This window comes from Coturnix japonica, chromosome W (assembly GCF_054131305.1).
Source record: "Coturnix japonica strain WE chromosome W, WE-NBRP24, whole genome shotgun sequence".
Classification (NCBI taxonomy): domain Eukaryota; kingdom Metazoa; phylum Chordata; class Aves; order Galliformes; family Phasianidae; genus Coturnix; species Coturnix japonica.
The window spans coordinates 8,882,833-8,895,660 of record NC_140701.1 but is presented as its reverse complement, the minus strand read 5'-3'; the positions used below and the strand labels follow the sequence as shown (position 1 = coordinate 8,895,660).

The 12,828-nt window shown below is 45.4% G+C and overlaps 1 protein-coding gene across 1 annotated transcript; it reads left to right on the top strand.

Moving 5' to 3' along the window:
• Positions 1 to 425: 425 nt before the first annotated feature.
• On the top strand, positions 426 to 3,492 carry LOC146754478 (protein MANBAL-like). Its single transcript, XM_085527582.1, has 2 exons — positions 426 to 595; positions 3,385 to 3,492. The coding sequence occupies exons 1-2, from the start codon at positions 446 to 448 to the stop codon at positions 3,490 to 3,492; spliced, it is 258 nt and encodes an 85-aa protein (XP_085383708.1). The 5' UTR covers positions 426 to 445.
• The last annotated feature ends 9,336 nt before the right edge of the window (positions 3,493 to 12,828 follow it).

Here is a 12,828-nt window from a genome sequence, read left to right as displayed (position 1 = left end):
GCAAACACGTCCACAACCAGGTACGTGAACATGGGAAACTTTAATTCTGTGAATAATACTGGTATTAATATTAATATGGCAGTGGTCACTCGTGTGATGGAGCTCAGGGATAGGTTTATTCTTGTCTGTTAAGCTCTTCCCTTATTTGACGTCCACCTGTCCTCTCTTGCTTCTCTTCCCCCCACCTGCAAGTGCAGCAGTACTGAAGGCTGAGGGCTCTTTTCCTTGGCAGGCGGGCAAAGGCAACTGAACTGCAAGTTTGATATCCCTCTTTGTTCTCGGGTCAGTAGGCCCTGGATATCTTCCCAGCACCTCTCTAAGTCAGCCTGGAAATGTTTGCTAGCAGGAAGTAACCCCATCACAGAACCTGAGACTAACGATGCCTTTTTCCCCCCTCACATCAGGCAGCCTCTGTGAGAGCAGTGGAGCAGCAGCTGTCTGCGCTATGGCTGCTGAACTGCATTTCTCACCACCTGAGATCCCTGAGCCCACACTATTGGAGAACGTGCTGTGCTACAGACTCTTGTTTGGAGCCCTTTTCCAGCTCCTGTGTGTGCTGGCCATCATCCTGCCAGTTTCCAAGTCCCCAAAGGCAGTAAGTAGCTCTGTGTGAGATTGATAGGAATGCTCAGGCAGTCAGCTGGGAGGGAACCGTCTGTAGTTGTTGCCCATGGCAGTGTGCCCCGGCACTGCTGAGAGTGCCGCACTTGGTTCTGTCCTTCCTTCCGCACGCCAGCAGCCTTGAGGTGCCAGCTCATCCTATCCTGCAGCTGCTGCTGCGCCCTGTGAGCTGCCAGGCAGAGGGTCCACCCTCCCAGCACGGACCGCCTTGCAAGAGAGGACTTTAGGCTCTGGTTTGCATGGGATTTTTGGGAACTAGACAGAGGTGGAGTTTCTAATGTGCCCTGAGGTCAGGAAGGCAATTTCCAGTGATGGCCCCCAAAGCTGCTCTGTTAGGTGACTTTTGCTCCCAAAGCAGCTGTCAGCCAGTGTTTAGAAAGCTCCCTGACTGTTTCCCAATTGCTTCTTGCAGGACTCGGAGGGTTTTGAGTCTCAGACTTGGGAGACAGTGAAGAAACCCAAGGCAAGTGCTGCTCAGCTGAGCAAGAAAGCCAAGATGAAAAGCAAAAAGAAACTATAAGGGCTTGAGCAGGAAGGCACAAAGGACAGCAGAATTGCCTGGAATGCTTCCTCAGAGGTGCACCAAAGGCAACGGACTGCGTGGCCTGTTTTTCAGACATGGCCGTGCTTTCCCTTTCGTGGACTGTGGAGAGGAACTAAGGAAGTTTTAGTCATTACCAGTATCCCTCCTACTTGATTTCATATTGAAATGTATTTTGGATACATTTAGCATCTCTCTATTGCAAATAAAAGCGAAACATACATTTGAATAGTGGTGCTGCCTCTTTCAATAGCTACTCAAAACATGCCTGGCTCGGGCTGGTAATTGCAGGGCCATGAAGTGGTCAGCTTCACGTCCTTCCTGGAAATGGAGCTGCTTGTCCCACGTTTCCATGTTGGTGTTCCCAACTGGTGGCCTTTCAGCCCAACTGGAACTGCTGGCGACGGACTGTGAGCATCCCCTGCTCTGTGAGGGCTGAGAGAAACGAAAGCAGCGTGGGAGGAAGAAAGGTGTCCCTGCGCCTTGAGCTTGTCTCTCTTCCCTGTTGGCTTTTCCGGCTTCTGATGCACTGTCTGTTGCTGTTTGCACTGGATGCCCAGCTGCAAGTAGGACTCGGAGGTTTTTGTGTTTACTGGCTGTTTCCAGTACTGGCTTCCAGACTTGCTCTTTGAGGTTGTACAGCTGAAGCTTTAGGTGAAGTTTTCATGTGAGACAGGAGACTATGATGCCACCTTCCCTTTAGTTAAAATTGGACCTCAGTGGTGTGGTCTACAGTGAGGCAGAGCCTGCAATTGCCGGTGCTGATTCTCTTTTACTCCTCTGTTCCTTTGCAGCCATCACTACCCATCATTTCCCTCAATGAATTTAGTTGAGATACTGTATATCTAGTGCTTGTTCTTTGAGAATGATGACCGCTTTGTTTGATGTGGGGTTTCTGGCCCTCATTCCTCCAATTAATGCGATAGAACTGACAAGCTTGTTTGTGTTCAGGTTGTTTGTATGCTCTGTTTCTTATTTTCTCCGTATATGCACTGTCCCCATGATTTCCTGTGCATGTGATTAATTCACATGACAATAAACAAAAGAGACACTCTCCATTTCTTAGGAATGATGCTTAGGTTCAGGTACAGATGAGCTTCTTTGTTTTAGAGGCTTCAGGCTTTGGAGACTACCTTGGTTCGAACAGCAGAAGGCATCAGTGTTCACTTCTGAGCAGCACCAATCTACAAACCTGAGTAATAGCTGCTTGTTGCTCTGTTTCTGCAGAGCCTTACAGCTCCCCGTGCACTGATTACAGCCTTTGGAAAGGCAGCCAACTCACTTTCCTTGGGAAGCCACACAGATGTGAACTGTAATAGCCCAGTGACTTTAGAGATGATTGAACAGGACTCTTTGATTAAAGGATACTGTCAGATGCATGTCTGCCCCTCTATTATCTGGTGCTCTGTGTTGGGAGCTTGAAGCTAGCACATCTTGCTCTGGCATTTTCTGTGCGACCTTTTCCAGTTGGCAAGCTCTGACTGCTAGAACCCAAGATTCTAAAGCAATATTTAGACTCAAATGCATTTAATGGAAGGGGGCAATCTGTGTGTGTGCGCTTTCTCCAATGAGACTGGTGCTGTTCCCTTGTGTCTTTACCAGATAACTAGACTTTATTTCCCATGGCTGAAATACTACCTGTCATCTCCCCTGAAGGAAACAAGCTTTATACCTTAGGATTCCTTGTTAGTCCAGGTGAAGAGAGCTTTGCCTTCGGTGCCCTGCCTGGATTTTGGTCTTGGTGTAAAGGCTCTGAACATGACATTCTGACTGCTGTTTTGTGGCTTACCTTTTGTCTCGCACGTGATAAGGATGAAAATTTGGCAGAAATACCTTTTCAGTGGTTCAATACATGCTGGTGATTCTGTGATATCTTCTCCTTTTTCTGGTGTGAATAATTGTTGTTTAGTGTTGGTTTTTGTCCTGCTGTTAGAAGGGGGGCGTTTTTTTTCTACAAAGCCTGATTTAGGCACTTAAGCTTATAACGACCTCTGTGGTAACAGGCTGTGTGTGAATTCACACTCATCCAGAAATACATGCAGAGGAAGCAGGGATGGTGCTGCTCAAGTCTTACTAAATGTAGGCTCAGCCTGATATAAATGCATTCCAGCGGAGATACCCAGCACTTACCTATTTTTGCTTTCACATAAATGCCCGAAATGAACTGGGCATCAGCCCGTTGTTAGAAAGCTCCCTGACTGTTTCCAAATTGCTTCTTGCAGGACTCGGAGGGTTTTGAGTCTAAGACTTGGGAGACGGTGAAGAAACCCAAGGCAAGTGCTGCTCAGCTGAGCAAGAAAGCCAAGATGGAAAGCAAAAAGAAACTATAAGGGCTTGAGCAGGAAGGCACAAAGGACAGCAGAATCGCCTGGAATGCTTCCTCAGAGGTGCACCAAAGGCAACGGACTGCGTGGCCTGTTTTTCAGGCATGGCCGTGCTTTCCCTTTCATGGACTGTGGATTGGAACTAAGGAAGTTGGAAGGGAAGGGCTTCCAATGCATTAGCAGCAAAGAGGTCTTCACCTATTTGGGACTTGATATATGGCAAGAGCTGGAGACACTGCATTCCTTCAGGGTCTGTCTCTTCAGGGCCAGGGGCGGTCTAGTGTTAACCTGAAATATGGCTAGACGGGACTGGAGAGTGAGGTGGTGTCATAGCTAGAGTCTCTGTAAGGCATCTGGAGCTTCCTGATGCCAGCTCACTGCTTGGTTTGTTTGATCACAAATGAGTCAATGGGAGGAGAACCTGCTGTGTTAGGTGCCACAGGGCTTACAGTGGCTTTGAAGAAAAGGGTTCTGTGGTGGGGCTGCAGGTCTGCCATCCTTTTGCATACACAGACTACCATCCTCAATTGACAAATGCGTTGTGTTCCCAGGTCCGGCAGCAGTACTGTGCTGTGTCTGTTCTCTACCAGAAGCCTAACAGCACATTTGCTGGAACCATCAGTGTGAGAAGGACCGCGTTTGCTTCTCTCCCTTGCTGTTGGTGGATGAGTCAGGTGGGCAGCATGAGGAGAACAGAACAAAGCATGCGAGACAAAAGCATTCCGAAGTTGCTTGGAGATCTCAGGACAAAGAAACATGACAAAAATATCTCACATGAAGAATAAAGACTAATACTGAGCTGTGAGTTTCCACAAATGGGGATGGTAGTTGTTTTATTTAATCCTGTCCTCCTGCAGGTTCACTAACGTTGGTTCTGTTGCTTTCTTCTGAGAGACGTACAAATACTGAAAGAGTAATGTGTACGTTACCCAAAGTACAGGAGTGCTTCCACTGCCAAGAGCAGTGAGCAATGAGCCCTGTGTGGTTGTTAACTCAGAGCAGCTTCTCCTCCTGTCTGAGCTGAGGCTGAATGACTTCTTGTTAAGTGGAATTCCTGGATATTCCTGGGGTTTCATCTTGTGTGGGGGAGGTGGGATTGTGCTATGTTTGCTGTTGGTTCCTAACAGCTCAATACCTGTTTTAAAACCTTGATTATTAGCTGAACTTATAGCATGCCTTGAGTAATTACTAGTATCTTACATATTTTATGTTCTGTGTACATATAATCTTTGTTTCAAATTAAAACAAAAGTAACTTTTAAAAGTCATGCTGCCTCTTTCTGTGTGTTTACTATGAAAGCTGCTGGAGCTCTGTAGAAACACAGGGACATCCCTGGCCTGTTCACGAGAGTGACCCGTTTAGGGGAGGCCTTTCAGCTCCTTCGATCTGTGTGAAGGTGGTTAGCTCATACTTTCAGGCATGCGTGTGTCCGTGCTTGACTTGGAAGCAGCAAAATGTCTGCCAGAACACCTCCACCTTCCTGGAAAGAGGAAATGGTGCAATGTCTTAATTAATTTGCCTCTCATGAGGGATGTTGGCTCTAAGAGCCCCCGTGGAGGTAGCAAAATAAAGGCAGTGTTTGTTAATAGGAGCAGGGGATTAGATGGGGATTCAGTCAATTGATAATGGGGATTTCTGTAGGCTCCCTGGCAAGTGTAGATGTAGCAGGGAGCTGCCTGGCAGTCACTTGGGCTGCAGGAGGAGCGGTGAGCTGGGTGAGCTCTGGCTGGTGTTACTTGGTTCCCTCCCCAGAAGAGGAAAGGAAAGAAAGACTGCGGTAAGTCCTCAAATTCCCAGGCATCTATCTCAAGCAGTTTTTCTGTTCCATTTTTGACTGTTCAAGCAGGTCTCCCTCTCTGACCACTCATCGTCCCGCTCACAGTGCATCCTTGTGCTCCTCCAGTGCAAGCTGCAAGATCCCTTGAGGCAGGCTCAAAAGCAGCTTGTGACCCAAGTTCCAGTTCACATAGTTCAATTAAAACCCTGTTAATCCTGCTCAGACCTAATTGACTTTCATTCTCATACATGTGCTTCTCTGCTTTAGAGATGCTCTCTGCTGATGTTCCCCACTGGCAGCAGCAGAAGAGCCAAGGCTGTCTGTGAAGAGAACCAATACTTCCTTCTTGCTGCTCTGAAAGTTTTGAAGCCAAGATTCTTTCCCAGACTGCTGTAAAGAACATGAAAAGAGCCCTTTGGTGCCTGGGTGCCAGGGAAGGTCAAGGCTCCATGTGGTGATACTTAAGGAGAAAGCAATGAGGCTGTAGGAGGGGAGGAGGTGGTCGCTGCCTCTGTTCATGGAGGTAGTTCTTCCAGGAAGGTGTTCTGTTGCTCACAGTGTGTTCCTGCAGGGATCAAGATGACTGTATTGATTTTGTTTGCTTCTGAATCTCATGAAGCATCGGACTGACTGCAGCGAGGAAGTGGGATGATGAATGGAGAGTGCTGGCGTTTGGATCCCGGCTGCTTGTTTGGTGATGAGGTTGGCTGCCAGGTTTGGTGCTCTAAAAGGATCTGACCCTCCTCATCCTCAGACCAGAAGGGATGATTTGTCTGGGGCCGTCCCATAAGAGATACGGTAGCAAACCAGTGTCGGCTTTGGTGTTTTTGAAACTGCCGGGGACTGCAGGGCAAAGGTCCTGCTCTTCTCCAGTACCTGTAGCTTGTGGCTTTGAGCAGTTCTTCTAAGTTTATGGAGTGGTTTTCTGGCTTTTGTTAAGTGGATCAGAGCAGTCGCTGGTCAAAACGTCCCTTGTTTGGGCTGGCAATTACAAGGTGATTATCCTGTTGGTTTCGCATCTCTTCCTTTAAATTCAACTGCTTTTCCCATCTTTCATTCTTGGTCTTCCCAACTTCACCGCCCACCCCAATCTGTCACCACACATCAGTGCTGTGCAGTCCCCACCTCTGATGATGTTCACTTCCTTCCCCTCAGCTTGTGGGGTTTCACACGGAGCCTGAAGGCCCTTGTGTGACTCTGGAGCTTTCTGCACCCTGTGTGAACAGCAGCTGGCTGCAGCCAAAGGCCCTCAGACTGCAGCTGAAGCAGAGCCCAGTTGATTCCTGCACGGCCTGGGTCCAACCCACCTGCCAAACACAGAACCATGCTGCTGTGTGAGAGCCTCCAGGCCGGAGAGAAGGATCCCAGCATTAGTCCCCCTGCTTGGCAAACCTAAACTAGCCCTAAGCTCATAACCATGAGTTCCTGATGCTGGCCACGCTAATTGCTTGCTGTCACACCCACACTCTTTGCAAGTCTGCCAAGCTCAGTGATTGTAAAATGATAGAATTCCTGAGCTGGATGGTCCCTGCGAGGACCACTGAGTCCAGCTCCTGGCTGCACGCTTCAGTGGCTCCAGGTGGGGATGGCAAAAAGCTGCTTGAGTGAAAAGATCAGAGCAAAGGGCTCTGCTGCGTCTGTCTGCGACTCAAACACCACCATTGTGTTATTCATAGTAATAATTCCTACAAATATAGTTGGAATTTGCAGCGAGCAAAGTGCAGCTCACCTCAGGAACAGAATCAAAGGCTGGCACAGTCTGGAGCACACACCTCTGCCTGTTTTGCTGTTGCCTGGGAAGACTGCAGCTTGATGACGTCCAACAGCAAGGCAGTTCTCCTTCAGCAGGTATCTTCTGAACTCACAAGCACCTCTGCACTACAGAGCGGCCCTGTGTTAAACAAGGATGTCCATCATTCACACTGATTTCAGATCTGACATTCCTCTCCTAGCACCCAGGACCAATGCTTAGTCACTTTTCCGTGAGGAGGAATGACTTAGCATTAGGTAGTAGATGAGAACAGGATTCTTTCCTATGTTGCTCCCTTCAAAGATCAATAACCACATGCCGCACGTAGGTAACAAGAGCCAAACAGGAGCCATTCCATCCCAGACTACACCTGCAGATGTCTCCACAAGGTCTGTGTGAAGAGTCTCACAGCTGAAGGCCCTGGGACTGCTCTTCCTCTTTCCAAACACATGGTAGCTGAGGAAAGCTCCCTATTAGCTGAAGAGACCAATTTCAGGACCTTTACTGACTGGAGGAGCCACTGTGGGACACAGGTGTCCTCTCCCACTCACCCTCTCTCCACAGCCGGCCATGGAGCAGCTCTTGAAAAGATGGCGGAGCTGTCTAAATCAAACCCTAGCACTGACTACATAAACAAATACATGGACTAGCTGCATGAAGAGCAAGCAGCAGACATTGCAACAGCAAGTCAAATGCAACCTCAAAGATTTACTAACAAAGAGTCAAAATGCTACATTTCCATGGGAAGCCTAGAACAGATTGACTCAGGTGTGACAGTGGCTCCCAAGGCGGTTCTGCTCCACACATTGCTGGTGCACTTGCTAAGACACCTCATCTTTGTCTTTGGACACTGGGAAAAGGGGAAAACATATTTTGCTACTGGTATGTCATTCTTGGGAATGGGAAAGAAAGTGAGTGTGGGACTTGGGTCACATCACTGCAGCCTATGGAGACCCTTTGGGTGTGTAGCTGCCCTGCAGCACAGCACTGCCACTCCGCTGCTCCAACAACACCTACAGCAGCTGTGCACATAAGGATGGCAGATTACAGGGAGTGCCATGCGGGTGCTGCAGGGCTTCATCCCCTAACCCTGCAGTGATATATCAGCAGTGCCCAGCTGGCTTTGCTGCACATTGTTATCACCCAAGAGTCTGAAGACTTGGGGGAAAAGCTCAGCAGCTGCGCAGCTGCCGATGTTCCATGTCATGCCCTGGCCTGCACACAGCCCAGCTCTCCCCACTCTGCTCTCCCAGTGTTTCCCGCAGTCCCTGTGCTGTGACCAACACAAGTGGGGCTCGGGCCCAACGCCTGCTCACATCCCCAGCAGGCAGAAATATCACCCGACAGAATCCCAGCCTACCTGCAACCCCCAGCAGCAGTTCAATCCTTCATTTCTACACTTGTGCTTCATAACACCAAACCAATAACAACAGGACGAGCATCTATTTGAGTCATTTTATAAAAGTATTTGACTTACAGAGATATTGTTACAGTTACCTGAGTATTGGAAATTACAATACAAGGAAATTTCCACAATGAATTTCATACAGTATTTTACCATCCAGTGCTGCTGATCCCTGTTCATGTCCTTGTTCAATAGAGCATATATACACAAACAGTGATGCTGGAAGAAAATGAAGACACCACAAGAATCAGGGGCTGCAGATACCAACAGAACCGAGAGCTGAATTCACAGACAGAGCGCAGCATGTCAGAATGATGCAAACAAGACAATTTTAAAAGGCTTTTCTTTTTGAGGTTTTTTTTTTTTTCTTTTTCTGGAATAGAAACACATTAAAATATCAGCTCCCGCTGCTTGATCAGATGAAGACATGGCACATTTACTGTGCAGCTTCATATAGGAACACCTGAGCTACCTGGAGTAATAAGGCTTTGTTAATTAGTCCATCAGCAGCTCAGCATCTCATTCAGTTTTTCATGTCATTTTCATAAGGCAAAAATCGAAACAGAAGTTATTTTCATGCTTGAGAATTGGGATTAATTGGCAGCTACATACAAGTATGTATTTGTTATGCAGTATGAATTCACACAGACCAGGTTGCTCAAGCAGTGCTGGGAGCAGTAAAGTCATTCATCTCAGCTGGAAGTCCAGTATTACCTGGGGTAGCAGATGCTGTGGGGTTATCCACAGCATCCACGGGATGTTTCCAAAACATAAAGAACAGCAAAGTGCACCAATGGTTCATAGGAACAACGTTTTATTTCTACAGAACATGCTATAGAAAAAACAAAAGACTTGTTGGCTTACAAAGCAAAACGTGTAAGTAAACATTATTTCAGACTTCAAGAACGTTGCCAATTGAACACACTGGCAGGTTTACTTTCCTGCTTGGCCAAATGCAGCGTTTCACAGACTGCTTTTCCCATCTGACTCTTAGTTTGCAGTACATTAAAGTAAGTTCTGGTGCTTGGGATATCCAGCCCCCTTTCCCCATCCAATACAGCAGGAATGACACAAACACGCCACTTAAATTAAAGAAAGAAAACATGGAGGAAATGGAATCCGAGACTGCAAAAATATATACAAGCATTTGTCTTTTTCCTGAACTAAACATTTCAACCATAACAATATTCAACAGCCGTACCCTATAGAACTAGGGCTAAGGCTATTTCAATTAGAACTGCTTTGTGTTTTAAAAATATAGGGCTGAAAGCCTTTTGGGTGATATTTATACATCCACGGCATGTCTAGGTTCCCTATGTGAATCAGAAATCATTATGCAGAACATAAACTAGTTGTCTTAGCTTAATCTTGCATTATCCTGTTTAATTTCATCTCTCCTGTAAATATGTTAGATAACTAGGTTTCACTGTCAGAATTAACATAAACAGAATATTCATAAGGCTTTTTTCTTCTCCTTCTGAGCTGTATACGGTAAAATACCCATCCAGTGTTTTGGAATAGGCAGATCTTCCTCCTAGTAAAACTGTGAAGCAAGGATAGCTTTCACCGCCAGTGAGAAGGTTTCTGAAAGTGCTCAGTAGAAATCCAGAGTTTACGTGGATAAAACCTCAGGATAACATCCATTTACTTACACGCTACTATTGTTAAATAATCCAAGTCAAGTCTACTTTACTATGAAGTGCGCAACAAGCAGAAGAAGCGAAGAACATCACACTGAGTTCACATTCTTCAAGGTGCAAATCGCAGCTATTCCTGCCCAAAACCTTGTTTCTTCAGTTGCAAATAACAGCTTTTCCTTCAGCTGCTCATAATTCTTATAGGCTGGAAGGTCCAAGCGATTGAAACTGAAAACAAAGAGAAACCTTAAGTATTGAACAACAGTTTAAACCACCAAAAAATCCATTAGGAACACAGGCATATGAACTGTCCTGTTCAGAAGGAAGACTGCATTTGTACCCTCTAAAACACCTGTATCTTGACATGCATTTGTCTATGAAAGTGAGAGTTAAAGCACAACAAGCACCTGAGCAGTGATAACTTTCCAGAACTGGCAATGTATTTAGTAACAAGTCTCAGCTAATCTCTCTTCTGTATCTGAAACTTAAAATCTGAGCATCTTCACAAAGCACCAGCATAACTGAGAAACTGAGCAGAAGCTACATTTTCTCCAGTCAAGAGGAAGCATGAGCGTGGCTATTTATTTTCATTGCCAAGATCGAGCGTGGTGATAATGAAAGATCAATCCCAAACTCTTTAAAAAAAGGACAACCTTAAGTACTAAAAGTAGCTTTATGTTTTTAGTGGTGTGCAAATCCATGGCGTTTACAATGGAATCAGCTCCACAACAAAACTGCTTTTCAGAAGTTCAACTATTAGTCAGCAGAGCTTACTGCCATAACCCAGTGTTTTGCTTTCACACAGTCTCAGACACTTCCATAACACACCCACTTCCTAAAATCTCAAAGTAGATTTCCATCCATAAGAACAGAACCACAGCAGAGTTTGATCCTTCGTACTTACCAGGTGTGAATTCCAGGTAACCAGTTTTCCTTTCCAACTTTCTCAATGCAAAATTTTTGGGGTCTGTTGCTCCCTGTACAAAAATCAAACAATGAATTCTTAGGTCGAACTGCCCATGTATACCAGTAGGTAATACATGACAACAGCGCGTGAAAACAAGACTATAACTACTTGCAGAGCACAAAGACATTTGTCTCTCACTACATCCCTCTGAAGAAATCCACGTAGTGAAATGCATAAATATGAAGCGGTTTTCAAAGAAACTCAACCACTGAATCACATCGTTGGTTTGGTACTGGAAAGAATCTCTGGAGTTTACCTAGTCCTTCCACTCTGAGCAAGCAGGGATACCCAGAGCAGGCTGCCCTGCCAGGACCACGTCCAAACCATGGATCAAGTCACTGATGCAAGGCGTGTTCACATTCCCTCCATTCATTTTTCTGTCACAGCTCTACCAATATGCAAGACTCAGAAAAGATTCCACATAGATTCATTAAAAATACACTTAAAAACACAGTTTGGTCCTTATTAAGAAAAAAAGAAATAACATGAGCATAAAATGCATTAAAGAGGGCTCGTTACCCGTGAGGTCAGCAAATCCTCCCACTGGTAATCTGCACATTCCAGTAACGAACTGTAGAAGTCTCATTCTCTTCTTGTTATCTATTTCTTTCACAAACTGAAAGATAATAATTAACACTGATGTAAAGTTTAATATTTATGTGATCACTTCCCCATCACCCCTAGGACAGCTGGATTAGCAGTTATCATTTACATTTACATGCTACTTATCTGTTGAGTAATTCTGACTGTTGCTCACTAAGCTGTAGCTGTGTTCTTGTGAGGAAAAAAGAAGTCTACAAACCTGCCAGATCCACAGTATCTTTCTGCTGGTTCTGGTATCATGCTGGTAGATGGTATTGCCTCTGCCAGTCATTCAGATCAATTTCTTGCATTCCACATGGGAGCACCTTTAGGGAAGAAAAAGGATCATGAACATGGAAACTACAAGCTACTACTTTGCTTCTACAGCAAGACTATTGTACTTAAATACTACTGTACTTCAAAGACCCGCAATCACAGTACGCTTGGTTTTAATATTAAACTCTTAAACTTCCACAGCAAATAACATCCGTTCACAAAGAAAATGTAGAGTGGCAACAAAGGAGATACCCCAGTCGTGAAAATGAATGTATTTAGACATATAAACCTTACTTTCTCATTGCCTAACTGTACCATTCTGTGCTAGAAATACGATGTTCTGCTGCAGAATATAATTTGCAGAGACCAAAAGCAGCTAAAACCTGCTCCACTCTGTAATTTGACCATCTGCTGATATTTGGTTCTTATCTCCCTTGCTTTCCAATTGCTCACTCTTTAGACACACGCAAATCACATGGTCAAGGATTACAAAAACACTGTTAGCCAAAAAAAATTATGCTGGCAGAATCTTAACCTTAGAAACGTGTAATTTGGTTGCAAAGAAGAAAGTGAAGATGAACACAGTAACCAAATACTAACTGATACATAAGGCTTCTCTCACACATCCTGAAAACAGAACCACCAGCCTCAATGAACTCTGCTCTTCAGACACTGACTGAAATTCAAGTATTACATGTAGCCGCCTGAATCTGGCAATAGTCAAAGAATCCTCTACCTCCAGCTCCTTAGCATCAAAGGACCGCTGTGGCAGAATTTCACTGAAGCCTTCAAAAAAAGCTTGTGTCTGTTCCTCTACGCCTCAGGAAAGTCTCCATTCTGCTACCAGCCTGGAAAAGATACAGAAGGATCATTTAAAATGGGCTACGCTAACCCAAGTTCATCTTTGTTAGTTTGTTTTGAAACGAAGCGTAAGCTGTGTTAAGAAAA

Bases quoted from the DNA above. Each gene is read 5' to 3' on its own strand.
- LOC146754478 (XM_085527582.1), top strand. From the start codon at position 446: ATGGCTGCTGAACTGCATTTCTCACCACCTGAGATCCCTGAGCCCACA. The intron at 596-3,384 runs GTAAGTAGCTCT...TGCTTCTTGCAG, and splicing joins TTTCCAAGTCCCCAAAGGCA to GACTCGGAGGGTTTTGAGTC.